Source organism: Nansenia antarctica (assembly GCF_963989245.1).
Source record: "Nansenia antarctica genome assembly, chromosome: 2".
Classification (NCBI taxonomy): Eukaryota; Metazoa; Chordata; class Actinopteri; order Argentiniformes; family Microstomatidae; genus Nansenia; species Nansenia antarctica.
In genome coordinates, this window is record NC_137675.1 from 70,540,406 (window position 1) to 70,568,070 (window position 27,665).

The 27,665-nt window shown below is 45.9% G+C and overlaps 1 protein-coding gene across 1 annotated transcript in view; it reads right to left on the minus strand.

Annotated features, from left to right (window-relative positions):
* Positions 1–661: 661 nt before the first annotated feature.
* Positions 662–27,665, minus strand: part of LOC308149592 (disintegrin and metalloproteinase domain-containing protein 11-like) — a gene marked incomplete at both ends in the record, with an annotated part of 40,415 nt that continues 13,411 nt past the window's right edge. Inside the window, 12 exons of the mRNA XM_080522457.1 lie at positions 662–756; positions 1,731–1,842; positions 2,079–2,247; positions 2,544–2,663; positions 2,777–2,882; positions 3,108–3,171; positions 3,352–3,402; positions 3,495–3,575; positions 3,821–3,913; positions 4,156–4,227; positions 4,539–4,638; positions 5,184–5,235. Of these exons, the coding sequence (XP_080378583.1) occupies positions 662–756; positions 1,731–1,842; positions 2,079–2,247; positions 2,544–2,663; positions 2,777–2,882; positions 3,108–3,171; positions 3,352–3,402; positions 3,495–3,575; positions 3,821–3,913; positions 4,156–4,227; positions 4,539–4,638; positions 5,184–5,235 (1,115 nt within the window). The remainder of the gene's footprint in view (positions 757–1,730; positions 1,843–2,078; positions 2,248–2,543; positions 2,664–2,776; positions 2,883–3,107; positions 3,172–3,351; positions 3,403–3,494; positions 3,576–3,820; positions 3,914–4,155; positions 4,228–4,538; positions 4,639–5,183; positions 5,236–27,665) is intronic.

Here is a 27,665-nt window from a genome sequence, read left to right on the forward strand (position 1 = left end):
TAGGAGTAAACATTAGCAGGCATGCACAGCTGAGGCTCTGCCGAGAAAGCCACTGCAGGAAGGGCACTTATACTGTTCAGGGTAGGCATCATCACTTCGCAGAACTAGAGTTGGACTACAACTACAGTACTAGGAGACCATATCTGATAGACGAATGAAGGACTGGGGGGGTACGCTACTGTAGGTAGTACTATAAAAATGGGAACATAGGATTCCATGACAAGTGGGGCACCAGTGGAGGAGGTCAGTTCAGAAGCAGTGCAGTAATAGCAACACGTGGGGGGGGGGGGGGGGGGGGGGGGCAAAACGGACACGCTGTAGAAAGTTCTAGATGCTAGACTAGGGAATGAGGATAGAGAACAAGGAGACAGGCAGGATAACTGAGTTCTGTTGCTGTCTGCTGGGGGAGACGAAGCAGATGACAGCAGAGGTACAACATGGAGCTCAGGGGTCATCTCTGCTATTCGTTTGTTAGTCTCATCAAGCCAAACTGTGTCCAGAGGATCAGAGGGTTTCATGGTTGCTATATATACTGTACGTTCGAAGCAATTCCATTTGAAATTCGAACCCCTCCCTCAAGTTGGGTGATGCGCTCTTTAGGAGGGGTGGTGAGTGGGCCTTGGGTAGAAGCAGACAGGTACACAGAGGCATGCCAGAACTCTTACTTAAATCCCCATCCTGTTCCCCCTAGGACTATAGCTGCCAGGAGAATAGCACCTGCGATGGACCCTATAATGATATTGGTGCCACTGGGACCTGCGCAGAGGAAGGAGGGGGGAGGGGTGTGGAGGGGGGAGGGAGGGAGGGAGGGGAGGGGAGGGGAGGGGGCAGAAACAAAAACAACACCACCAAAAACACACAATCAGAGGACAGCATGAACACTGTACACTAACAACAACATCAACCGGAAGGAGAGAAATAGAGTTGAAAGAGATAAGATGCCGGAAGAGACAGAAAGAGAGATGAAGAGAAAGAGAGGAGAGGAGAGGAGAGGGGGAGTTCCAAACACGGGGGTGAGGAGGGAGAACGGGTGGGAGAGCCTGGGGAAGTCAGGGAGACAGTAAAAAAGGAGTGTTTTTTATTACTTCTTTCTCATTCCCCCTGCTCTTTCAGCTGGACACACTCTGGCTTAGGGGTGGGTTTGGTGTTATGCCCTATGAGAGCAATGGCCAAATTGGCTTGTATCATTGGCTGGCAGACTGTAAGAAAGTAAGGAAGACACTTGAAGATACAGTAGTGACCAGGTCCCTGCAACTCGAAAGAGAGAGAGAGAGAGAGAGAGCGAGAGAGAGAGAGACACACACACACGTACACGCACACATATACATACACACACACACACACACACACACACACACACACACACACACACACACACAGAGTATGCACTTAAAACACACCTTCAACATACTCCCACATACACCCACATGAAAACACATAGTCACTCTGACAGAACCCACTATGAAACATAACTATTGATTGATAAAGTCTTTTCCCCTCATAAACTCCTTACACTACGCCTTCTCACATTAAAACAGGCCTTGACACGCGGTTATTGAACCAGCGTACAAGAGATTCTTTACAAGAGATTGACTAAACGCTACACTTTCAGTACACGGAGAGATCGGGTGATGGTAGGCGGACTATGAGAGGGAGATAAGAAGGACAGAGTCAGTGTGGTCGTGTTGTATTGGAGGCGCAGACACAGACACACAGGGGCGGGTAGGAACCTTTCTTTTCTGGTTCAGCCGTGACCGTGGGGTCTGGGATGGGATCAAACACACTGCAGTCCTTCCCTGTGTAGTCCCTGTCGCAGATACACTTCACCTCGTTACTGCAAGTCTGAGAGAAAGAGAAAGAGAGAGAGAGAGAGACTGGAGAGTTAGATGCAGTACCAGAGTGATAGAGAGAAGCCTTGAAACAGATCAACGATCTGAGTCCAAAAAGGACTTGTCATTCAAATCCAAAGGCTTTCTTGGTCTCCCCCTTTGAGTGTTAACAACTCTTAAAACACAATCCAAATGAATGAGGTTTCATCAGTCGGGGTCAACGTGTGTGTGTGTGTGTGTGTGTCTCACCCCATGGTTGGAGCAGGTGCCACCAGCGGTGGACCCGGCGCAGGTACTGAGGTTGAAGGCGGCCAGGGGGAGGCAGCGGCGCTCCAGACACATCATGTTGGGACCGCAGGGTGTGCCGTCCTCTACGTATCCCAGATCTGAACCGTCCTCCAGCAGGGCATGACCCCCTCTGAACACATGCACACACGCACGCACACGCACGCACGCACGCACGCACGCACGCACGCACACACACACACACACACACACACACACACACACACACACACACACACACACACGCACACACACACACACACACACACACACACACACACACACACACACACACACACATAGAGGACATGCAATGATCACATCCACTTTCTAAGAGTGTCCCCAACCTCAAAACACTGAATCAATGCAAGAAACGTATATTGGCATTGATCTGAACAAGATAGTAACATTGAACAAATGACGACTCACCGACAGTCCAGGTACTTGTTTTGGTGGTATATGGTCAGGCTGGTCACCTCACCCTGCAGGTCGCCAAACTTTGGCTTCGCTGTCATATTGGCACAGAACAGGAAGCCGCATAAAACATCCCTGAAAGAAAGAGGGAGAGAGGAGAACTTGCTCACGTCGAAGTGGAATGTTTAGAACGTTCTACAATGGAACGAGCTCATGGTGTTGTGGTGTGGTGATCATGAGAAGCTTACGGCTTGTTGCACTGCAGCCACCCCTGACCCTCAGGCCGGCGTCCACAGTTGCCTTTCTCCGTGCCCTCCGCATTCAGCTTCTCATAACAGAACCTGTCTGCTGAATCTTGACCAACCAGACACATCATCACACATTAGATCCATAATTAAGTGTCTGGCAGACTCACAGCAGTTTCATATGTGACCACCAGGTGGCAGAAGAACGCTGTGGGCAGAGCCAGTTTTCACTACAGTACTGTAACTGCAAGTGAGCAGTCATAAGGGTGTGGTTTCAGAAATATATAGATATCCAATGACATGAATGAATCATCAATACTTTTCTTTTACTCACTGTAGCCCCAAAGTCCCTTACACTGGCCATCACGAGTCCTGCACCGTCCCCCATAACAACGGCCCTGAGAGAGACACACACACACACACACGCACACACGCACACGCACGCACACACACGCACACGCACACACACACACACACGCACACGCACACAGATCAAAACAATGGATAGAATAGAGATCACTTGCACACTTATCGACAGAGCATAGTGTTGAACAAAGCAGTAACCCAGTGAGTGTTACCTGACTACTGTCACACATGTATCCATCCAGCTTGTGCACGTTATGAGGACACTGCAATAGAACGGAAAGGACATGTGATTCACTTTAGACTCATGTTACCACAGACCCCTCTCAGACAGACTCCCATCTCCCAGCTACACTACCTGGCTGGAGTCCCCAGTGCAGGTCTCTGGGCTGTCACAGTCATTCACGGCATCTCGACACACAGCTCCTCTAAGCTCATACTGAGAAACAACAACAGCAACAACAACAACAACAACAACAGCCGCCATTAGACAGGCATCAATATCACACACATTAACCTCTACCATCTACTGGACACCATATTAAAGGCAAGTGACCGTTTTAGTGAAACGGTCCGTACTAATAATGAAGTGGTACTCTCCCAGCCCACACACAGACAGCCTGATGATGAGTCATATGTCAATGAAACTGTGGTAATGGATGAGTGACAAGCAGAGAAGCTCACCCTGCACCCACTGCAGCAGAGCCCATTGCTGCACATGGCATCATGGGTCAGTGTGCACTTCTTACAGCAGGCCCCTCCACTGCGGGCACACTCCTACAATGGGCACAGACCCACACGCTGATGACTGTTCGTCATAAGACAACACACTCTGGTTATCCAGAACACCACGACAGAGCATAGGCCATTCAGGTAGAACCGTCGTTCTATATCTATGGGATAGGCACCATGTTATCCAAAGTTAAAGTCAGAGGAGAGGAGAGGAGAGGAGAGGAGAATGGTTTCTGGTTCCTCCTCACTGATGTCATTGGTTCCACAGTAACATAATAGACACTCACCACCTGAGAGCCACAGTCACACTCCTCTCCCGGCTCCACAAAGCCATTCCCACACTCTGGGGGGTCCAACAGCTGAAGGAGAGAGAGATGCGGGATAGGGGGAGAAGAAAAGATGGAGATGGAGGGAGAGAGATAAGAGATGTGTTTGACAGGGAGGGATGATGGAAGGTGTGGAAGAAAGGAGATAATGATAGAGGGGGAGGAGAGAGAGAAATATGGACACAGTGCTGTAAGTAAATATGTGATCTGAGAGAAATTAGGACATTGGGATAATTAATAAGGCTATAAATAGCAGCACTCCAGAGACATTCGGCTTAACACTCAACTCCCCCACTAGACCAGGCCAGTCCTCGTTCACTCCCACATCCCCACACCATGCTCACCTTGTTGGGCTTGTTGAAGAGGCAGCTACCCCCCCCCTGGAGCAAGAACTGGATGTACTCATCAACACTGCACCGAGAGAACTTTCTGGGCAGGTAATATCTGTACACACACACACAAGTACCAAGAGAGAGAGAGAGAGAGAGAGAGAAAGAGAGAAGAAAAATGCCAGTGTGTCAAATCGTTTTGTAATGTTACCAAATGTTAATATTCTGTGGTTAATTAATAGGATTCGAAATTGACAACTGAAATCAGCACTGAACCAGACATAGCCAAAGCCAAGTCATTCATAGAAATACTAATTTGTTCAACCAATTCCCCATCTCTCCGTGTTAAAAAAAACACCTTCTTTGAGACCTGTTTGATGTTTCAGCAAATTGATTTACAGAATATGTAATGACTCCAATTACCTTAATGGACTGGACACATTAAGTGCTGACTAAAAAGTAAAAACAGCTTGAGTAGTAAAAGTCTTGGTGGGTGTGTTTCAGGTTCTGAAGTGTCTATTTGAGTGAACTGAATGGAACAAATTACAGCACAGACAGCTAGACTTTTAAGACAGATACGAGACTGAATACAAAGTCAAAGTGAGGTATAGTGTGCTCTTCAAATTGAGCCATTTATGTGTCTATAATGCTAATATTTACCCTGTATCCTCCATAATACAACCTAGCCAAGCATCAGGGCACCGGCACTCTCCTGGGAGAGATGGAGAGAGAGAGAGGGAAGAAAGGAAGAACGTGAGGAGGGCGATGAGGGAATGATTATAAGAGCTAGCGTATATATGCATTCTGGGAGGCAGTATGTGTACTGTGTAAATGGTCGGCTGGTTTTCACATACTTTTTATGAATTTAGTAGGCAGTATGCAGTATATACTCATTGAGTATGCTAGTATACAATTCCAAACACAGCCATAGTGCTGAAGATAATAGAGGTAAATAAAAAGTGACGTACCCCTTTATGAAAATGTGTACTGGGCAGGGAGGGGCTGATAGCGTCACTTTGCTGTAGTGAAACTTAACAGCTAAACGGAGAGTTATAAGAAACTTACACACAGCTGCACCAAGTCTACAGTTCCTTAAACTGAAGTAGAGAACAGGTGAGAGAGAGAGAGATTCAACAATGAACAATGAATGATAGCTTTTCCTGTTTTTCTGTCTGTATAAAAATTTTCAATTTCATCTAGGCTATTATTTCCATGATTTAGTGTAACACTGTGTCTTGTGACTGATAAATCGATTTTCTTAAAACGTCAAAGTTAAGGTTAAAGGGGTTTTAAGCGACTGATTTCTGAAATAACGTTTGTGTGTCTGTCTGTCTGTCTGTCTGTCTGTCCTCAGCTATGGCCTCCAAGATCGTCCTGTCTGAGGAGCAGTTCCAGTGCTCTATCTGTCTGGACGTGTTCACTGACCCAGTCTCCATCCCCTGTGGACACAACTTCTGCATGGCCTGTATCAGTGGCTACTGGGACACCACTGACCTGTACCAGTGTCCAATGTGTAAGGAACAGTTTGACACGAGACCTAAGCTTCAAATCAACACTTTCATTGCCGAAATGGTAGCTCAGCTGAAGAAGTTATCTCCGGTAGAAGTCACACCCGTCACCCCAGAGCAACTCCAACCCCTGGCCAAACCAGGAGAAGTGGCCTGTGACATCTGCCCTGAGAGGAAAGTCAAAGCCTTGAAGTCCTGCCTGGTGTGTCTGGCCTCCTACTGCGAGACTCACCTGGAGCCTCATCAGAGAGTCGTCACCCTCAAGAGACACAAGCTGATCGACCCTGTGGAGAACCTGGAGGACAGGGTGTGTAAGAAGCACGAGAGACCCCTGGAGCTGTTCTGTAAGACTGACCAGACATGCGTGTGTCAGTTCTGCACTGAGACGGGCCACAAGGGTCACCAGACTGTCCCCATCGAGCAAGGGTTTGGAGAGAGGAAGGTCAAGCTGGGGGAAACAGAGAGCACCGCGCAGAAGATGATTCAGGACCGGCGTCAGAAGATTACGGAGGTCAGACGCACCGTAGATCAAAACAAAAGCGACGCAGACAGATTGGCGGCGTACAGTGTGCAGATCTTCACTGACCTGGCGAGCGCCCTGGAGAGAAGCAAGTCGGAGGTCGTCAGGGGTATCGAGGACAAGCAGAACGCAGCAGAGAAGCAGGCCGACGGGCTGGTCGAGGAGATGGAGAAGGAAATCACCAGGCTAGAGAGGAGAAGCGCTAAGATAGGACCACTTCCACCTCCTCCAGAGCTCCCAATCGCTCTTCACCCTCCCGAAATTCAAGGACTGGTCTGCGGTCAAGGTTGACAGCGGTCTGTGTGTGGGCGCTGTCAGGACGGCCGTGTTTGAAGAGTTGGAGAAGCTGAAACGTGGAATTGACCTGGTGATGGCGGAGCAGTGTGCGGTGGACGTGATTCTGAACACCGGTGAAGCACATCCTGATCTGACCGTGTCTGAAGACGGGAAACAAGTGAGACTGAGAGAGAGAGTAATTTCTCTGACGGCCTACAGTGGTTTGACAGTTCTGCCAGTGTTCTAGGGAAGACAGGGTTCACAGAGAGATTCTACTTTGAGGTGCAGGTGAAGGAGAAGGCTAGGTGGGTTCAGTGTTTCCTCCAGGATTTTTCACATTAGTGGGGGAGCGTTTGATTTTTATGGGGCGCGATTTTTTTTCCGCGTGATGGGGTCCCATGTCGTGCAGTAGGTGCCCTTTTTTTCTTTTCGCCCCTGCCCTTCAAACAGCCTGAGTCCGCCACTGCCCAGTATAGATTGCAGACCTTCTAACACCATATGTGAACTGTAGCATAGCCTTCATCTTCAGGCAAGGATCTACTGACTGTCCAAAAGTCTAGCCTGAAAACTAAAGGTAAGCAGGCTTTTGCCATTAGGGCCCCCAGACCGGGAATGACCAGCCTGAAGACATACAGCTGGCAAACTCTGTCTTCTTTTGTGTCTCTGTCACCAGGGGCCTCATTCATAAAGAAGTACTTGAACGTCATCTTTGACTTTCACGTAAGCACAGTTTTCTAAACGGACGTAAGCATTATTTATAAAACGGGCTGAGATGGTTTAAAGTTGCGTACGTGCTTCCTTCTATAAATACCAACGCAGGTAAAAATGAACGCAGGTGAATGAGGTTTGTATTAACACCCTGTGATAGAGGCTGAATTATAGCGGCTGAATTAAGACAAGTGCTATAATATAGGGTAGGCGTTCGTCTGGAAGTGGGAGAGGGCAGAGAAGGGTGGCTTCTCTGTAAGTTGCATTTGTAACGTTTGATCATGACAACTAACCAGGCACACAGGCACATGCTTATACTCTACTCAAGTTGTAAAAGAAAATCAGGGGAGGTGGTGGATTTTATAAGAGGACAATTTTAGCATCCCCTCGCCAGTGACTTCAGTGTCAGTAACTGTCATTGCATGTGTGCGTGCCCCCTCGCACCTTGAAATAGCAGTAATACCACGTTCATTGATAAAATGACATTAAGTATGGAAAGAGGGGGGTGATTTTGACTGTTTTTATTTCAGGGGGGATGCCATCCCCCCTCAACTCGAGTGCTGCTTATACTGTAATAATATAATGGTCTTATTCTTATCAGGTGGTCTTATTCTTATATGGCTGCTCACTCCCTGACACCGGAGAAAATCCAGTATAATTTAGAGCTTGGCCGGGCAAGGTCCGTTGTGGAACGCACTAGGCATGTTGAAGGGGAGATAGACAGCTCCGGAGGGATATAAAGGAAGACTGAAATACAATCAGAAACATCAGTTCCTTTTAAATCTTGAATTAAACTCATTTTCTCGGTTGATAACAACATCGTTAATTTTATTACGAGCCACTTGCATGAATTACACTAGGCAGTGCGGCTCACATGCCTGTAATAACTCCGCATAACCAGTAGGTAATGTGCGTAAGCAAGTTGAATACTCGACGTCGAGCTACGATCGTTTCCACGATCAAATTGACTCACGTTGAAATTGTATAAATCACTACGTTGACGTGGTTTTCTACGTACGACACGGGTAAGATCAACATTTGATCTAAGCACCCGTTATGAATGAGGCCCCAGATCATTTTTTTACTTCAATAGAACATGGTTGCCACAGTGACAATGACAGAATGTCCAGAATCTTATGTCATACGGGTTTCCATCTATCATAGAATTTTGACATTAGTAGAATATAGTTGCCACAGGAACAGGATGTTTAGCAATCATTTGAATTACAACAAAACTCGTATAGTGGTAAGGTATAATGTTCTCAGTGATTAACGAGAACAGCAATCAATCAATCAATCCAATTTGGCAAAACCAACCTCTAACAAACATCAACATACCTGAGGACTTTTCTTCAGGTAAGACCAGGGGCCTCATTCATAGAACGTGCTTAGATCAAATGTTGATCTTACCCGTGTCGTACGTAGAAAACCACGTCAACGTAGTGATTTATACAATCGTAGCTCGACGTCGAGTATTCAACTTGCTTACGTACATTACCTACTGGTTATGCTGAGTTATTACAGGCATGTGAGCCGCACTGGAAAAACGTTGCCTACTGTAATTCATGCGAAGTTTAAGTGGCTCGTCATAAAATTAACGATGTTGTTACCAGCCGAGAAAATGAGTTTAATTCAAGATTTAAAGGGAACTATTGTTTATGATTGTATTTCAGTCTTTCTTTATATCCCTCCGGAGCTGTCTATCTCTCTTCAACATGCCTATATATAAGCACTATAGGACTACAGGAAGTAGTGGAGATCTTGCACCTAGCCTATTGCTAGGCAACGACATAAACATGAGCGACCGGTTATAACGGTTCTAACGGTTTTTATATGTGGGTCATTTGAAGCTGTGACGGTTACAGGTATTAATGCCTGTATATTTAGATGTATCTATACCATATTTAACAATAGGAAGTGCAACACAACACCATTTTAGGAAAAAAAATGTTGTTACTGTTTGACTGCATTTTGATTTGCCGTTTTCTCAAGTGACTCGACGTAGCCTCATTTTGGTTTCAATGTGTAATTAATACTTTTATTAATACTTTTATAGTTTTTCACGATGTCACACAAAAAAGACAGCCAGGTCTCCAGCAATGTCCCCAAGGATTCACCAGAGTTTCCTGAGCTCACAGAGGTAAAAACCATTCAGCGTTCCTCAATAGCAATGTGTATGTGTACGGCTTAGAAGAGGTTGGAGCTCTGATGGTGGGATTTGTCTCTGCGCAGGCCATGGAGGGAGAGGTGGGTCGATCTCTGACGGGGGGCAGTCCAGATGAGGTGCTAAGTAAAGGGTTCAAACTCAACATCACACGGAAAGACCTCCAGACTCTCAGCCACCACAACTGGCTCAACGACGAGGTGAGTTGTTATCATCATGCACCACATATAGTGACAGATTGCCGTACAGAACTGGAAAGAAGGGGGAAAAATAAGTAAAACGTAGAGATGTTTACTGTTTTCTAATTTTCAGCCATTGTCTTTGCCCTCTCCTCCAGGTCATAAACTGCTACATGAGTCTGTTGGTGGAGCGCAGCAAAGACCCTAACCTGCCGACGGTCTACACTTTCAACACCTTCTTCTTTCCCAAGCTGCGCAGTGACGGTTACTCGGCTGTCCGCCGCTGGACGAAGAACATAGACATCTTTTTAGTGGACATACTGCTCGTACCCGTCCACCTGGGGGAGCACTGGTGCCTCTCTGTGGTGGATCTCCGTAAGAAGTGTGTCACATATTTTGATTCCATGGGAGGAAACAACGATGAAGCCTGCAGGATCCTGCTGCAATATCTGCAGCAGGAAAGTAACACCAAGGGAAAACATCTGGACACGTCAGACTGGACCCTAACCAGCAAAAGGGCCACGGAAATCCCACAGCAGACCAATAACTTTGACTGTGGAATGTTCATCTGCCAATATGCAGAATATATCACCAAAGGAAAGGCAATCACATTCACACAAATACACATGCCCTACTTCAGGAGAAGAATGATCTGGGAGATCCTGAAGCAGAAACTGTTGTGAAATCACACAACAGTCTTTGGTGATATATTCTGCATATTTGCAGGTGAACATTGAGATGACGGTGCCCTTGCCATGTTAAACTGCAGGAGTCCGTTTGTCCTCTCTTGTGACAGAGACCCAGACCATCAGGGCCAGTCTCCCTCTGCACTTCATCATTAGTTGGACCAACTCTTTACCGGACTCTTTATCGGACACCAGTACGAGTCTTTGTGTGACACACTTCTTACGGAGATCCACCACACCCCGGTCCCTAGAAGATGACTACAACAGACTTTATAGGAAATTGTGATAGCCTTAACATAGTATCTTAACTGTATGTATCTTAACTGTATCTTAACTGCACATATCTTAACTGTATCTTAACTGTAGACATATCTTAACTGTACATAACTGCACATATATCTTAACTGTATTTTAACTGCACATATATTAACTGTACATATATATTAACTGTACATACCAGTATATAACTATACATTATCTTAACTGTACATATCTTAACTGTACATATCTTAACTGTACATATCTTAACTGTACACATCTACAAAGGAGCACTTCTGGCTTGTGCCTTTAAAAGACAACAGCCGTGCGTAAAACGCTCCCAGCCTTCTCTGAAGCCTCTGAACTAGAGTCAGGGCAACAGGCAGAGACTCCTCCTTTGAACCTCCAGACCCAGCTGAGTGAGTGATAGACCTCATGTCTGCCACAAACTCATCAACAATACCTGAGGCCTCCTCCTCATATAAAGCTATTCCGGCACATATTTGCACTCACGGCCTTGGTGGCTTTGGAGTGAAACTCCTCGCTCTTCATACTCCTGAGGTGTCCCACACTGCAAGAGGAGGACACGCGTCTATGCGGCGCTCCAGCAGAGGATCCGTCCTCATCAGAGACAGAGCTGATCGTCAGAGGCCTGTAGACCATCTACATGTGGCCCACCGAAGATATTATTATTTATTTATTTTAATGAAAAATATATTAAATATATTTTAAATAAATACTTTATTTATGACTGTCTTGTATCACGTTGCTTATTACATATTAAGGGTTTTACCATTCTTTTTTTTTTTTTACACAAAGTGTATTACCCCAAGAAAAAGATGACACCTGGTGGTTGTTTTGCCGAGCCTGCTGTTTTACAAACATCATTGGCAACAGACAAACAGTTTGGGGGCAGGAGATGGGCACCTTATTAGCTACTGTGTGCTGGCCTGCAGAGTCCCATCATAGAAAGTCACCATGAGCAAGCTAGATAACTAGAGTATGCTTGTTTTTGTTTTTGCCTCAGGTGAAAGGAAGAGTAGATGCTTAGTGGAGAGAGCCTACTTATGGTGGCTGCCTGACTTCTGGGCAATGCTGACAGCTCTCCCTGCTGATCAGGTCGCCTTCCTTCGGACTGATTTCACTCAGTCCATCACAGGCAACCCCTACTCCAACATGGCCTGGGACATGTGGATCGAGTGTACAATGAACAAGGGCAGCAAAATGAAGTCTGGCTGGCTCTCCATCCTCCAGAATGAGAAGCAGCTGCTGGTGCACTCCAGAAATGTTAACAATGTGACCCAGATCCGGGCGGCTCACAACGCGCTGGCCAACCGAAAAGAAGCCAAGAAGAAGCACATGCAATGTGGCCCGAAACGGATGCGCGAGGATGAGCAGTGTGTGCAGGACCTGGTCGCATGCATGCATGCATGCATGAGTTTGACTCCTTCCCGTTCGACCCGGCCTCACCCACCCTCCGCACCCTACAGTCCTGCCTCTGATGAGCTCACTGCTGACTTCAACTCAGCCCGTGCTGCAGGAGAGGAGAAGTTGACCAGCTTTTTACGAGACAGAGTGTTTAGTAAGAATACCTCCCTCCATGCATCTGTCCCATTGAGCAAACGCTTGACATTTGCCAAGGGGCCATGCACAAAGAAACCCGGGGAGGAACCCAAGGTGAGGGCTGCTGAGATGGAGCGGGATGCTCTCAAGGCAGTGATCGACCTGGTTGAGGTCAGTCAACTTGTGAACCTCCCAGAGTTGTTGGAACACCGTGTTGTCGAGGAGTGTATGGCCTTATTCAACTCCAATGGCACATACAGGAAGACGCAGAAGAGCAAGCTCATCCAGAAGCTCTCTCTCCAATCTGTAGTCCTGAAAGAACCCTACATCGCTCTCATCGACATGGGCATGATTTGGAGGATGGCAACTCCATCAGCAGAAGATCGACAGACACAAGATGGCACCCCATACAAGTGGTCGGACTACGTCCACAAGGTGTCATCCATCATCCTTGCCCGCCATGGTGATGCTGACCGTATCATCTGCGTGAATGACCCGTACGATGACCCGTACTCAACGAAAGATGACGAGCGAGACCTGCGAGTACAGGGAAAGGCACATGTCCCCAACACCTACATGAAATTGGGCGACCCCTTCCCCTCTGCCAGAGTGTTCAAAACGCTGCTGTGTAGCGTCAGCAACAAGAGGCGCCTGCAACACCTAATATGCAGCTACCTGACCGACCTTGCACAGACTGTAGATGCAGAGATTGTTTACTCTGTTGGCTCTAATTGCACCAATTTGTCAACACAACAGCCGATGCAGAACTACATCTTTGACCATTCTGAGGCTGACACCATCCTCTTCTCTGCTTATGCAGTTCTGCGTGAGTCAGGCTACAGTGGCCCTGTTGTCATAGATGCAGCTGACACTGATGCCTATGTCGCAGCAGCGGCCATCTCACAGCAGTTGCCAGGTATGCTCTATATCAAGAGAAAGCAGGAGATTATTGTATGCCGTGGCCTGGTGACTGAAGAGATGGCAGACTGTATTGTGCAGCTACATTGTTTTACAGGCTGTGATGCCAACTCAGGCTTCTATGGCACAGGGAAATTGTCGGTGTATGACAAGGTGGCTAAGAGCCCTGTGGCAAGACGGCAACTCTCACGGTGTGGAGATAGCCTTCACCTTGAGGAGGAGGTGGTAGAGGAGCTCTTCCAGTTCACACGTCATGTCATCTATGGCGACAAAATGAGCAGCACCATGGCTGAGGCCCGTGCCGAGAAGTGGAAGAGAATGAAGAACAATTCATTCATCCGTCTCCCTCCAGATGCAGATAGCCTACGCCAACATTGTCTCCGTGCCAACTACTTGGCCTATCTAGTGCGCCACCCCTCCCGGAAGCACCACCCCTTGCCACTCGGACATGGCTGGGAGCTGGTGGGTGGTCACTGTCGTCCTGTCCGCCACACACGACCTGCTCTCCCAATGAATCTACCTGCCCCAGGGCCAGCTGAAGACAAGGAGGAAGATGAGAGTGAGGAGGGAGATGAGGTGGAGGGAGAGGGGGAGGAGGGAGAGGGGGATTCAGAATCTAGTGAGGCAGAATGTTCTGATTCAGAGTGATCACATTATGTTTAAAGTAGTTCAATTGTTTTGTTACAACTATTCAAGTTACAGCTATTAAAGAGCTTATTTTGAAGTATAATTACGTCTCTTGTTATACATTCATAATAGTTGATACCCTGGTGGCAACTAACGGGCATCCAATTTAACAAAACAAATTAATCAAGCCTTTGACTCTAATATGTCAACAAGATGAAACAAGATTTTTTAACCTGGCTTTATCCAATGTTCAGATTTAAGTTCTTGAATGTTATGCAAATTAGCGCATATCTAATTAGGTAACGCCTCATTTGCATATTTAAACATATAATTTCAGAAAACTTGTAATACAAAAAATAATTGTCTTAATGTAAGTGATTAACTGAGGAAGTTTCATAGTGATAGCTATTAGTTATTTTTTTTACCCTATTCACCAGCCATGTATTTTGGATTTGGCCCTCTGGCAAAAACCCCCGGGATTTTGGGGAGGGACCTGGAGGCTAAATTTTTCCTAAAAGGTCCCTAGAAGTCAAATAAAAACGTAGAAAACCACGTCAACGTAGTGATTTATACGATCGTAGCTCGACGTCAAGTATTCAACTTGCTTACGTACATTACCTACTGGTTATGCTGAGTTATTACAGGCATGTGAGCCGCACTGGAAAAACGTTGCCTACTGTAATTCATGCGAAGTTTAAGTGGCTCGTCATAAAATTAACGATGTTGTTACCAGCCGAGAAAATGAGTTTAATTCAAGATTTAAAGGGAACTATTGTTTATGATTGTATTTCAGTCTTTCTTTATATCCCTCCGGAGCTGTCTATCTCTCTTCAACATGCCTATATATAAGCACTATAGGACTACAGGAAGTAGTGGAGATCTTGCACCTAGCCTATTGCTAGGCAACGACATAAACATGAGCGACCGGTTATAACGGTTCTAACGGTTTTTATATGTGGGTCATTTGAAGCTGTGACGGTTACAGGTATTAATGCCTGTATATTTAGATGTATCTATACCATATTTAACAATAGGAAGTGCAACACAACACCATTTTAGGAAAAAAAATGTTGTTACTGTTTGACTGCATTTTGATTTGCCGTTTTCTCAAGTGACTCGACGTAGCCTCATTTTGGTTTCAATGTGTAATTAATACTTTTATTAATACTTTTATAGTTTTTCACGATGTCACACAAAAAAGACAGCCAGGTCTCCAGCAATGTCCCCAAGGATTCACCAGAGTTTCCTGAGCTCACAGAGGTAAAAACCATTCAGCGTTCCTCAATAGCAATGTGTATGTGTACGGCTTAGAAGAGGTTGGAGCTCTGATGGTGGGATTTGTCTCTGCGCAGGCCATGGAGGGAGAGGTGGGTCGATCTCTGACGGGGGGCAGTCCAGATGAGGTGCTAAGTAAAGGGTTCAAACTCAACATCACACGGAAAGACCTCCAGACTCTCAGCCACCACAACTGGCTCAACGACGAGGTGAGTTGTTATCATCATGCACCACATATAGTGACAGATTGCCGTACAGAACTGGAAAGAAGGGGGAAAAATAAGTAAAACGTAGAGATGTTTACTGTTTTCTAATTTTCAGCCATTGTCTTTGCCCTCTCCTCCAGGTCATAAACTGCTACATGAGTCTGTTGGTGGAGCGCAGCAAAGACCCTAACCTGCCGACGGTCTACACTTTCAACACCTTCTTCTTTCCCAAGCTGCGCAGTGACGGTTACTCGGCTGTCCGCCGCTGGACGAAGAACATAGACATCTTTTTAGTGGACATACTGCTCGTACCCGTCCACCTGGGGGAGCACTGGTGCCTCTCTGTGGTGGATCTCCGTAAGAAGTGTGTCACATATTTCGATTCCATGGGAGGAAACAACGATGAAGCCTGCAGGATCCTGCTGCAATATCTGCAGCAGGAAAGTAACACCAAGGGAAAACATCTGGACACGTCAGACTGGACCCTAACCAGCAAAAGGGCCACGGAAATCCCACAGCAGACCAATAACTTTGACTGTGGAATGTTCATCTGCCAATATGCAGAATATATCACCAAAGGAAAGGCAATCACATTCACACAAATACACATGCCCTACTTCAGGAGAAGAATGATCTGGGAGATCCTGAAGCAGAAACTGTTGTGAAATCACACAACAGTCTTTGGTGATATATTCTGCATATTTGCAGGTGAACATTGAGATGACGGTGCCCTTGCCATGTTAAACTGCAGGAGTCCGTTTGTCCTCTCTTGTGACAGAGACCCAGACCATCAGGGCCAGTCTCCCTCTGCACTTCATCATTAGTTGGACCAACTCTTTACCGGACTCTTTATCGGACACCAGTACGAATCTTTGTGTGACACACTTCTTACGGAGATCCACCACACCCCGGTCCCTAGAAGATGACTACAACAGACTTTATAGGAAATTGTGATAGCCTTAACATAGTATCTTAACTGTATGTATCTTAACTGTATCTTAACTGCACATATCTTAACTGTATCTTAACTGTAGACATATCTTAACTGTACATAACTGCACATATATCTTAACTGTATTTTAACTGCACATATATTAACTGTACATATATATTAACTGTACATACCAGTATATAACTATACATTATCTTAACTGTACATATCTTAACTGTACATATCTTAACTGTACATATCTTAACTGTACACATCTACAAAGGAGCACTTCTGGCTTGTGCCTTTAAAAGACAACAGCCGTGCGTAAAACGCTCCCAGCCTTCTCTGAAGCCTCTGAACTAGAGTCAGGGCAACAGGCAGAGACTCCTCCTTTGAACCTCCAGACCCAGCTGAGTGAGTGATAGACCTCATGTCTGCCACAAACTCATCAACAATACCTGAGGCCTCCTCCTCATATAAAGCTATTCCGGCACATATTTGCACTCACGGCCTTGGTGGCTTTGGAGTGAAACTCCTCGCTCTTCATACTCCTGAGGTGTCCCACACTGCAAGAGGAGGACACGCGTCTATGCGGCGCTCCAGCAGAGGATCCGTCCTCATCAGAGACAGAGCTGATCGTCAGAGGCCTGTAGACCATCTACATGTGGCCCACCGAAGATATTATTATTTATTTATTTTAATGAAAAATATATTAAATATATTTTAAATAAATACTTTATTTATGACTGTCTTGTATCACGTTGCTTATTACATATTAAGGGTTTTACCATTCTTTTTTTTTTTTTACACAAAGTGTATTACCCCAAGAAAAAGATGACACCTGGTGGTTGTTTTGCCGAGCCTGCTGTTTTACAAACATCATTGGCAACAGACAAACAGTTTGGGGGCAGGAGATGGGCACCTTATTAGCTACTGTGTGCTGGCCTGCAGAGTCCCATCATAGAAAGTCACCATGAGCAAGCTAGATAACTAGAGTATGCTTGTTTTTGTTTTTGCCTCAGGTGAAAGGAAGAGTAGATGCTTAGTGGAGAGAGCCTACTTATGGTGGCTGCCTGACTTCTGGGCAATGCTGACAGCTCTCCCTGCTGATCAGGTCGCCTTCCTTCGGACTGATTTCACTCAGTCCATCACAGGCAACCCCTACTCCAACATGGCCTGGGACATGTGGATCGAGTGTACAATGAACAAGGGCAGCAAAATGAAGTCTGGCTGGCTCTCCATCCTCCAGAATGAGAAGCAGCTGCTGGTGCACTCCAGAAATGTTAACAATGTGACCCAGATCCGGGCGGCTCACAACGCGCTGGCCAACCGAAAAGAAGCCAAGAAGAAGCACATGCAATGTGGCCCGAAACGGATGCGCGAGGATGAGCAGTGTGTGCAGGACCTGGTCGCATGCATGCATGCATGCATGAGTTTGACTCCTTCCCGTTCGACCCGGCCTCACCCACCCTCCGCACCCTACAGTCCTGCCTCTGATGAGCTCACTGCTGACTTCAACTCAGCCCGTGCTGCAGGAGAGGAGAAGTTGACCAGCTTTTTACGAGACAGAGTGTTTAGTAAGAATACCTCCCTCCATGCATCTGTCCCATTGAGCAAACGCTTGACATTTGCCAAGGGGCCATGCACAAAGAAACCCGGGGAGGAACCCAAGGTGAGGGCTGCTGAGATGGAGCGGGATGCTCTCAAGGCAGTGATCGACCTGGTTGAGGTCAGTCAACTTGTGAACCTCCCAGAGTTGTTGGAACACCGTGTTGTCGAGGAGTGTATGGCCTTATTCAACTCCAATGGCACATACAGGAAGACGCAGAAGAGCAAGCTCATCCAGAAGCTCTCTCTCCAATCTGTAGTCCTGAAAGAACCCTACATCGCTCTCATCGACATGGGCATGATTTGGAGGATGGCAACTCCATCAGCAGAAGATCGACAGACACAAGATGGCACCCCATACAAGTGGTCGGACTACGTCCACAAGGTGTCATCCATCATCCTTGCCCGCCATGGTGATGCTGACCGTATCATCTGCGTGAATGACCCGTACGATGACCCGTACTCAACGAAAGATGACGAGCGAGACCTGCGAGTACAGGGAAAGGCACATGTCCCCAACACCTACATGAAATTGGGCGACCCCTTCCCCTCTGCCAGTGTTCAAAACGCTGCTGTGTAGCGTCAGCAACAAGAGGCGCCTGCAACACCTAATATGCAGCTACCTGACCGACCTTGCACAGACTGTAGATGCAGAGATTGTTTACTCTGTTGGCTCTAATTGCACCAATTTGTCAACACAACAGCCGATGCAGAACTACATCTTTGACCATTCTGAGGCTGACACCATCCTCTTCTCTGCTTATGCAGTTCTGCGTGAGTCAGGCTACAGTGGCCCTGTTGTCATAGATGCAGCTGACACTGATGCCTATGTCGCAGCAGCGGCCATCTCACAGCAGTTGCCAGGTATGCTCTATATCAAGAGAAAGCAGGAGATTATTGTATGCCGTGGCCTGGTGACTGAAGAGATGGCAGACTGTATTGTGCAGCTACATTGTTTTACAGGCTGTGATGCCAACTCAGGCTTCTATGGCACAGGGAAATTGTCGGTGTATGACAAGGTGGCTAAGAGCCCTGTGGCAAGACGGCAACTCTCACGGTGTGGAGATAGCCTTCACCTTGAGGAGGAGGTGGTAGAGGAGCTCTTCCAGTTCACACGTCATGTCATCTATGGCGACAAAATGAGCAGCACCATGGCTGAGGCCCGTGCCGAGAAGTGGAAGAGAATGAAGAACAATTCATTCATCCGTCTCCCTCCAGATGCAGATAGCCTACGCCAACATTGTCTCCGTGCCAACTACTTGGCCTATCTAGTGCGCCACCCCTCCCGGAAGCACCACCCCTTGCCACTCGGACATGGCTGGGAGCTGGTGGGTGGTCACTGTCGTCCTGTCCGCCACACACGACCTGCTCTCCCAATGAATCTACCTGCCCCAGGGCCAGCTGAAGACAAGGAGGAAGATGAGAGTGAGGAGGGAGATGAGGTGGAGGGAGAGGGGGAGGAGGGAGAGGGGGATTCAGAATCTAGTGAGGCAGAATGTTCTGATTCAGAGTGATCACATTATGTTTAAAGTAGTTCAATTGTTTTGTTACAACTATTCAAGTTACAGCTATTAAAGAGCTTATTTTGAAGTATAATTACGTCTCTTGTTATACATTCATAATAGTTGATACCCTGGTGGCAACTAACGGGCATCCAATTTAACAAAACAAATTAATCAAGCCTTTGACTCTAATATGTCAACAAGATGAAACAAGATTTTTTAACCTGGCTTTATCCAATGTTCAGATTTAAGTTCTTGAATGTTATGCAAATTAGCGCATATCTAATTAGGTAACGCCTCATTTGCATATTTAAACATATAATTTCAGAAAACTTGTAATACAAAAAATAATTGTCTTAATGTAAGTGATTAACTGAGGAAGTTTCATAGTGATAGCTATTAGTTATTTTTTTTACCCTATTCACCAGCCATGTATTTTGGATTTGGCCCTCTGGCAAAAACCCCCGGGATTTTGGGGAGGGACCTGGAGGCTAAATTTTTCCTCAAAGGTCCCTAGAAGTCAAATAAAAACGTAGAAAACCACGTCAACGTAGTGATTTATACGATCGTAGCTCGACGTCGAGTATTCAACTTGCTTACGTACATTACCTACTGGTTATGCTGAGTTATTACAGGCATGTGAGCCGCACTGGAAAAACGTTGCCTACTGTAATTCATGCGAAGTTTAAGTGGCTCGTCATAAAATTAACGATGTTGTTACCAGCCGAGAAAATGAGTTTAATTCAAGATTTAAAGGGAACTATTGTTTATGATTGTATTTCAGTCTTTCTTTATATCCCTCCGGAGCTGTCTATCTCTCTTCAACATGCCTATATATAAGCACTATAGGACTACAGGAAGTAGTGGAGATCTTGCACCTAGCCTATTGCTAGGCAACGACATAAACATGAGCGACCGGTTATAACGGTTCTAACGGTTTTTATATGTGGGTCATTTGAAGCTGTGACGGTTACAGGTATTAATGCCTGTATATTTGTATCTATACCATATTTAACAATAGGAAGTGCAACACAACACCATTTTAGGAAAAAAAATGTTGTTACTGTTTGACTGCATTTTGATTTGCCGTTTTCTCAAGTGACTCGACGTAGCCTCATTTTGGTTTCAATGTGTAATTAATACTTTTATTAATACTTTTATAGTTTTTCACGATGTCACACAAAAAAGACAGCCAGGTCTCCAGCAATGTCCCCAAGGATTCACCAGAGTTTCCTGAGCTCACAGAGGTAAAAACCATTCAGCGTTCCTCAATAGCAATGTGTATGTGTACGGCTTAGAAGAGGTTGGAGCTCTGATGGTGGGATTTGTCTCTGCGCAGGCCATGGAGGGAGAGGTGGGTCGATCTCTGACGGGGGGCAGTCCAGATGAGGTGCTAAGTAAAGGGTTCAAACTCAACATCACACGGAAAGACCTCCAGACTCTCAGCCACCACAACTGGCTCAACGACGAGGTGAGTTGTTATCATCATGCACCACATATAGTGACAGATTGCCGTACAGAACTGGAAAGAAGGGGGAAAAATAAGTAAAACGTAGAGATGTTTACTGTTTTCTAATTTTCAGCCATTGTCTTTGCCCTCTCCTCCAGGTCATAAACTGCTACATGAGTCTGTTGGTGGAGCGCAGCAAAGACCCTAACCTGCCGACGGTCTACACTTTCAACACCTTCTTCTTTCCCAAGCTGCGCAGTGACGGTTACTCGGCTGTCCGCCGCTGGACGAAGAACATAGACATCTTTTTAGTGGACATACTGCTCGTACCCGTCCACCTGGGGGAGCACTGGTGCCTCTCTGTGGTGGATCTCCGTAAGAAGTGTGTCACATATTTTGATTCCATGGGAGGAAACAACGATGAAGCCTGCAGGATCCTGCTGCAATATCTGCAGCAGGAAAGTAACACCAAGGGAAAACATCTGGACACGTCAGACTGGACCCTAACCAGCAAAAGGGCCACGGAAATCCCACAGCAGACCAATAACTTTGACTGTGGAATGTTCATCTGCCAATATGCAGAATATATCACCAAAGGAAAGGCAATCACATTCACACAAATACACATGCCCTACTTCAGGAGAAGAATGATCTGGGAGATCCTGAAGCAGAAACTGTTGTGAAATCACACAACAGTCTTTGGTGATATATTCTGCATATTTGCAGGTGAACATTGAGATGACGGTGCCCTTGCCATGTTAAACTGCAGGAGTCCGTTTGTCCTCTCTTGTGACAGAGACCCAGACCATCAGGGCCAGTCTCCCTCTGCACTTCATCATTAGTTGGACCAACTCTTTACCGGACTCTTTATCGGACACCAGTACGAATCTTTGTGTGACACACTTCTTACGGAGATCCACCACACCCCGGTCCCTAGAAGATGACTACAACAGACTTTATAGGAAATTGTGATAGCCTTAACATAGTATCTTAACTGTATGTATCTTAACTGTATCTTAACTGCACATATCTTAACTGTATCTTAACTGTAGACATATCTTAACTGTACATAACTGCACATATATCTTAACTGTATTTTAACTGCACATATATTAACTGTACATATATATTAACTGTACATACCAGTATATAACTATACATTATCTTAACTGTACATATCTTAACTGTACATATCTTAACTGTACATATCTTAACTGTACACATCTACAAAGGAGCACTTCTGGCTTGTGCCTTTAAAAGACAACAGCCGTGCGTAAAACGCTCCCAGCCTTCTCTGAAGCCTCTGAACTAGAGTCAGGGCAACAGGCAGAGACTCCTCCTTTGAACCTCCAGACCCAGCTGAGTGAGTGATAGACCTCATGTCTGCCACAAACTCATCAACAATACCTGAGGCCTCCTCCTCATATAAAGCTATTCCGGCACATATTTGCACTCACGGCCTTGGTGGCTTTGGAGTGAAACTCCTCGCTCTTCATACTCCTGAGGTGTCCCACACTGCAAGAGGAGGACACGCGTCTATGCGGCGCTCCAGCAGAGGATCCGTCCTCATCAGAGACAGAGCTGATCGTCAGAGGCCTGTAGACCATCTACATGTGGCCCACCGAAGATATTATTATTTATTTATTTTAATGAAAAATATATTAAATATATTTTAAATAAATACTTTATTTATGACTGTCTTGTATCACGTTGCTTATTACATATTAAGGGTTTTACCATTCTTTTTTTTTTTTTACACAAAGTGTATTACCCCAAGAAAAAGATGACACCTGGTGGTTGTTTTGCCGAGCCTGCTGTTTTACAAACATCATTGGCAACAGACAAACAGTTTGGGGGCAGGAGATGGGCACCTTATTAGCTACTGTGTGCTGGCCTGCAGAGTCCCATCATAGAAAGTCACCATGAGCAAGCTAGATAACTAGAGTATGCTTGTTTTTGTTTTTGCCTCAGGTGAAAGGAAGAGTAGATGCTTAGTGGAGAGAGCCTACTTATGGTGGCTGCCTGACTTCTGGGCAATGCTGACAGCTCTCCCTGCTGATCAGGTCGCCTTCCTTCGGACTGATTTCACTCAGTCCATCACAGGCAACCCCTACTCCAACATGGCCTGGGACATGTGGATCGAGTGTACAATGAACAAGGGCAGCAAAATGAAGTCTGGCTGGCTCTCCATCCTCCAGAATGAGAAGCAGCTGCTGGTGCACTCCAGAAATGTTAACAATGTGACCCAGATCCGGGCGGCTCACAACGCGCTGGCCAACCGAAAAGAAGCCAAGAAGAAGCACATGCAATGTGGCCCGAAACGGATGCGCGAGGATGAGCAGTGTGTGCAGGACCTGGTCGCATGCATGCATGCATGCATGAGTTTGACTCCTTCCCGTTCGACCCGGCCTCACCCACCCTCCGCACCCTACAGTCCTGCCTCTGATGAGCTCACTGCTGACTTCAACTCAGCCCGTGCTGCAGGAGAGGAGAAGTTGACCAGCTTTTTACGAGACAGAGTGTTTAGTAAGAATACCTCCCTCCATGCATCTGTCCCATTGAGCAAACGCTTGACATTTGCCAAGGGGCCATGCACAAAGAAACCCGGGGAGGAACCCAAGGTGAGGGCTGCTGAGATGGAGCGGGATGCTCTCAAGGCAGTGATCGACCTGGTTGAGGTCAGTCAACTTGTGAACCTCCCAGAGTTGTTGGAACACCGTGTTGTCGAGGAGTGTATGGCCTTATTCAACTCCAATGGCACATACAGGAAGACGCAGAAGAGCAAGCTCATCCAGAAGCTCTCTCTCCAATCTGTAGTCCTGAAAGAACCCTACATCGCTCTCATCGACATGGGCATGATTTGGAGGATGGCAACTCCATCAGCAGAAGATCGACAGACACAAGATGGCACCCCATACAAGTGGTCGGACTACGTCCACAAGGTGTCATCCATCATCCTTGCCCGCCATGGTGATGCTGACCGTATCATCTGCGTGAATGACCCGTACGATGACCCGTACTCAACGAAAGATGACGAGCGAGACCTGCGAGTACAGGGAAAGGCACATGTCCCCAACACCTACATGAAATTGGGCGACCCCTTCCCCTCTGCCAGTGTTCAAAACGCTGCTGTGTAGCGTCAGCAACAAGAGGCGCCTGCAACACCTAATATGCAGCTACCTGACCGACCTTGCACAGACTGTAGATGCAGAGATTGTTTACTCTGTTGGCTCTAATTGCACCAATTTGTCAACACAACAGCCGATGCAGAACTACATCTTTGACCATTCTGAGGCTGACACCATCCTCTTCTCTGCTTATGCAGTTCTGCGTGAGTCAGGCTACAGTGGCCCTGTTGTCATAGATGCAGCTGACACTGATGCCTATGTCGCAGCAGCGGCCATCTCACAGCAGTTGCCAGGTATGCTCTATATCAAGAGAAAGCAGGAGATTATTGTATGCCGTGGCCTGGTGACTGAAGAGATGGCAGACTGTATTGTGCAGCTACATTGTTTTACAGGCTGTGATGCCAACTCAGGCTTCTATGGCACAGGGAAATTGTCGGTGTATGACAAGGTGGCCAAGAGCCCTGTGGCAAGACGGCAACTCTCACGGTGTGGAGATAGCCTTCACCTTGAGGAGGAGGTGGTAGAGGAGCTCTTCCAGTTCACACGTCATGTCATCTATGGCGACAAAATGAGCAGCACCATGGCTGAGGCCCGTGCCGAGAAGTGGAAGAGAATGAAGAACAATTCATTCATCCGTCTCCCTCCAGATGCAGATAGCCTACGCCAACATTGTCTCCGTGCCAACTACTTGGCCTATCTAGTGCGCCACCCCTCCCGGAAGCACCACCCCTTGCCACTCGGACATGGCTGGGAGCTGGTGGGTGGTCACTGTCGTCCTGTCCGCCACACACGACCTGCTCTCCCAATGAATCTACCTGCCCCAGGGCCAGCTGAAGACAAGGAGGAAGATGAGAGTGAGGAGGGAGATGAGGTGGAGGGAGAGGGGGAGGAGGGAGAGGGGGATTCAGAATCTAGTGAGGCAGAATGTTCTGATTCAGAGTGATCACATTATGTTTAAAGTAGTTCAATTGTTTTGTTACAACTATTCAAGTTACAGCTATTAAAGAGCTTATTTTGAAGTATAATTACGTCTCTTGTTATACATTCATAATAGTTGATACCCTGGTGGCAACTAACGGGCATCCAATTTAACAAAACAAATTAATCAAGCCTTTGACTCTAATATGTCAACAAGATGAAACAAGATTTTTTAACCTGGCTTTATCCAATGTTCAGATTTAAGTTCTTGAATGTTATGCAAATTAGCGCATATCTAATTAGGTAACGCCTCATTTGCATATTTAAACATATAATTTCAGAAAACTTGTAATACAAAAAATAATTGTCTTAATGTAAGTGATTAACTGAGGAAGTTTCATAGTGATAGCTATTAGTTATTTTTTTTACCCTATTCACCAGCCATGTATTTTGGATTTGGCCCTCTGGCAAAAACCCCCGGGATTTTGGGGAGGGACCTGGAGGCTAAATTTTTCCTAAAAGGTCCCTAGAAGTCAAATAAATCATCAAACCATGTTAGCCAGAGAGTGGTCACGGAATTTTGGTTTTGGACCCTACTAGGATGTTGTTTGTTTAAAACGTTTATGCTAGCTCGAGAGCTTCGTAGAGCATAGCTAGCATAGACTCAGCTGCCTCCATTACCCCAATCATCACCCACATAATAAACCTCTCCATCAAACAGGGACACGTCCCCCTTGACTTTAAAATAGCAAGGGTAACCCCACTGTATAAAAAAGGAAGCAAATTAGACCCAGGCAACTACCGACCTGTTTCTATTCTTAATTCCATCTCGAAACTTATGGAAAAAATAGTTTATGAACAGGTTGATAGGTACCTTACCGAAAAAAATCTGATGTATGAATTTCAATCAGGATTCAGAACATCCCATTCCACTGACACCTGCCTTCTCTATTTGAACGACCACATCAACCATGAGGTGGACTCGGGCAAGTACTGCGGCATGGTCATGCTGGACCTCCAGAAGGCCTTCGACACAGTAGATCACCACATATTGTTAGATAAACTGAAAGCAATTGGGTTCGATAGAACATCGGTGAGCTGGATGCAATCCTACTTAGAGGGGAGGGAACAGGTGGTTAGTGTGAACGGAACACTGTCCCCCCCCCTCCCAGTGACCTGCGGCGTTCCACAAGGAAGCATATTGGGACCTTTACTGTTCCTAATATATGTGAATGACATGTCATCAGCATGTGATTGCAATTTGTTCCTGTTCGCGGATGACTCGGCTCTGCTGGTCTCTGACAGGGACATATTGCAGGTGGAAAAAGCGCTAAGCACTGAACTGAGTAGAATCTGCATCTGGCTAGCTGACAATAAACTATCAATACACCTAGTAAAACTGAAACCATCCTTACGGATCCCCATCTAAACTCAGAAAGGCTGTAAATTTCAATATAAAAGTGGGTAACATTAATATCACAAGAAAAGAGGATATTACATACCTGGGCTCCATCTTAGAGGCAAATCTTTCCGGAGATAAAATGGCAGCAAAAGTAATCAAAAAAGTGAACCATTCTTGAAAAAAAAAGTGAACTAGATTCTTGTACAGGATATCCTCACTTGTCAGTAAAAACACACTGAGGACCCTATCAGGGCTCTCATTCAATGTCACTTCGACTATGCCGTAACATCATGGTACTATAGAACCACAAAGGCCCAAAAAACAAGACTCCAGACAGCCCAAAATAAACTGGTTAGGCTTTTGCTAGGCCTCAACCCTAGGACACATCTAACCGCTGCTCATTTTTTGAGCCTTGATTGGCTACGAGTAGTTGACAGAGTGCAGCAGCTTGCACTGGGCCTGGTCTTCAAGATACGCTACACCACAAAGACACCCAAGTACCTGTCAACATACTTCCAAAAAGTGAACAACGTCCACACATACAATACCAGAGGAAGCTCCACGAACCACGTTCAACCGCGTTGCACCACAAACAAGGGGTTAAACTCGTTTGCAAACTATGCAGTAAAAATGTGGAACGCCCTTCCTATAATCTTAAAGGAGTGCAAAACACTGCCCACCTTCAAAACCACTCTCAAAAAACATTTACAGGAGGCTGCAATCCGTAACTGGACCCTCTAAATCAAAAATCTGATTAAAAGACCCGAACTACCCACTGTACATACTTTGTGTTTTGTCCCCCGCCCCCACCTGTGGTGTATGTCCCCACCTGTCCTACCCGCTGTACATACCTAATGTTTTGTTGTATTGTTCTTCCCATGATGGATGTATGTTTATCTTGTAGATAGTACTAGTTATTTGTCTGTATTATCTTGTAGATAGTACTAGTTTTTTTTGTCTGTCTTACATGTAACGATGAATTGAGAATCAAGGACCCCAATTGAAATAAGCCAGTGGCTTTCTTGGGTTTTCATCCTGTTAGTTGACCTTGTATGTAATATGTACTTTCATGTACCTACTTCTGCAAATCTTCTAATAAAGTTTTCAATCAATCAATCAAGGGATTACATATTCATTTTTAATAAATGTTCTTTAGTTCTATTAGTTACAGTGACCTGAGAGACAATGTCCTTAGAATTCTTATGTCCAAAGCTCTAGCTGATTATTTAGAAAAAAAAGTTTTTAGTGTTCAATTCATTTATGTTTGTTGTTTTCAATTGATGTGTATACTTTTTGTGATCTATTAAAAAAAATC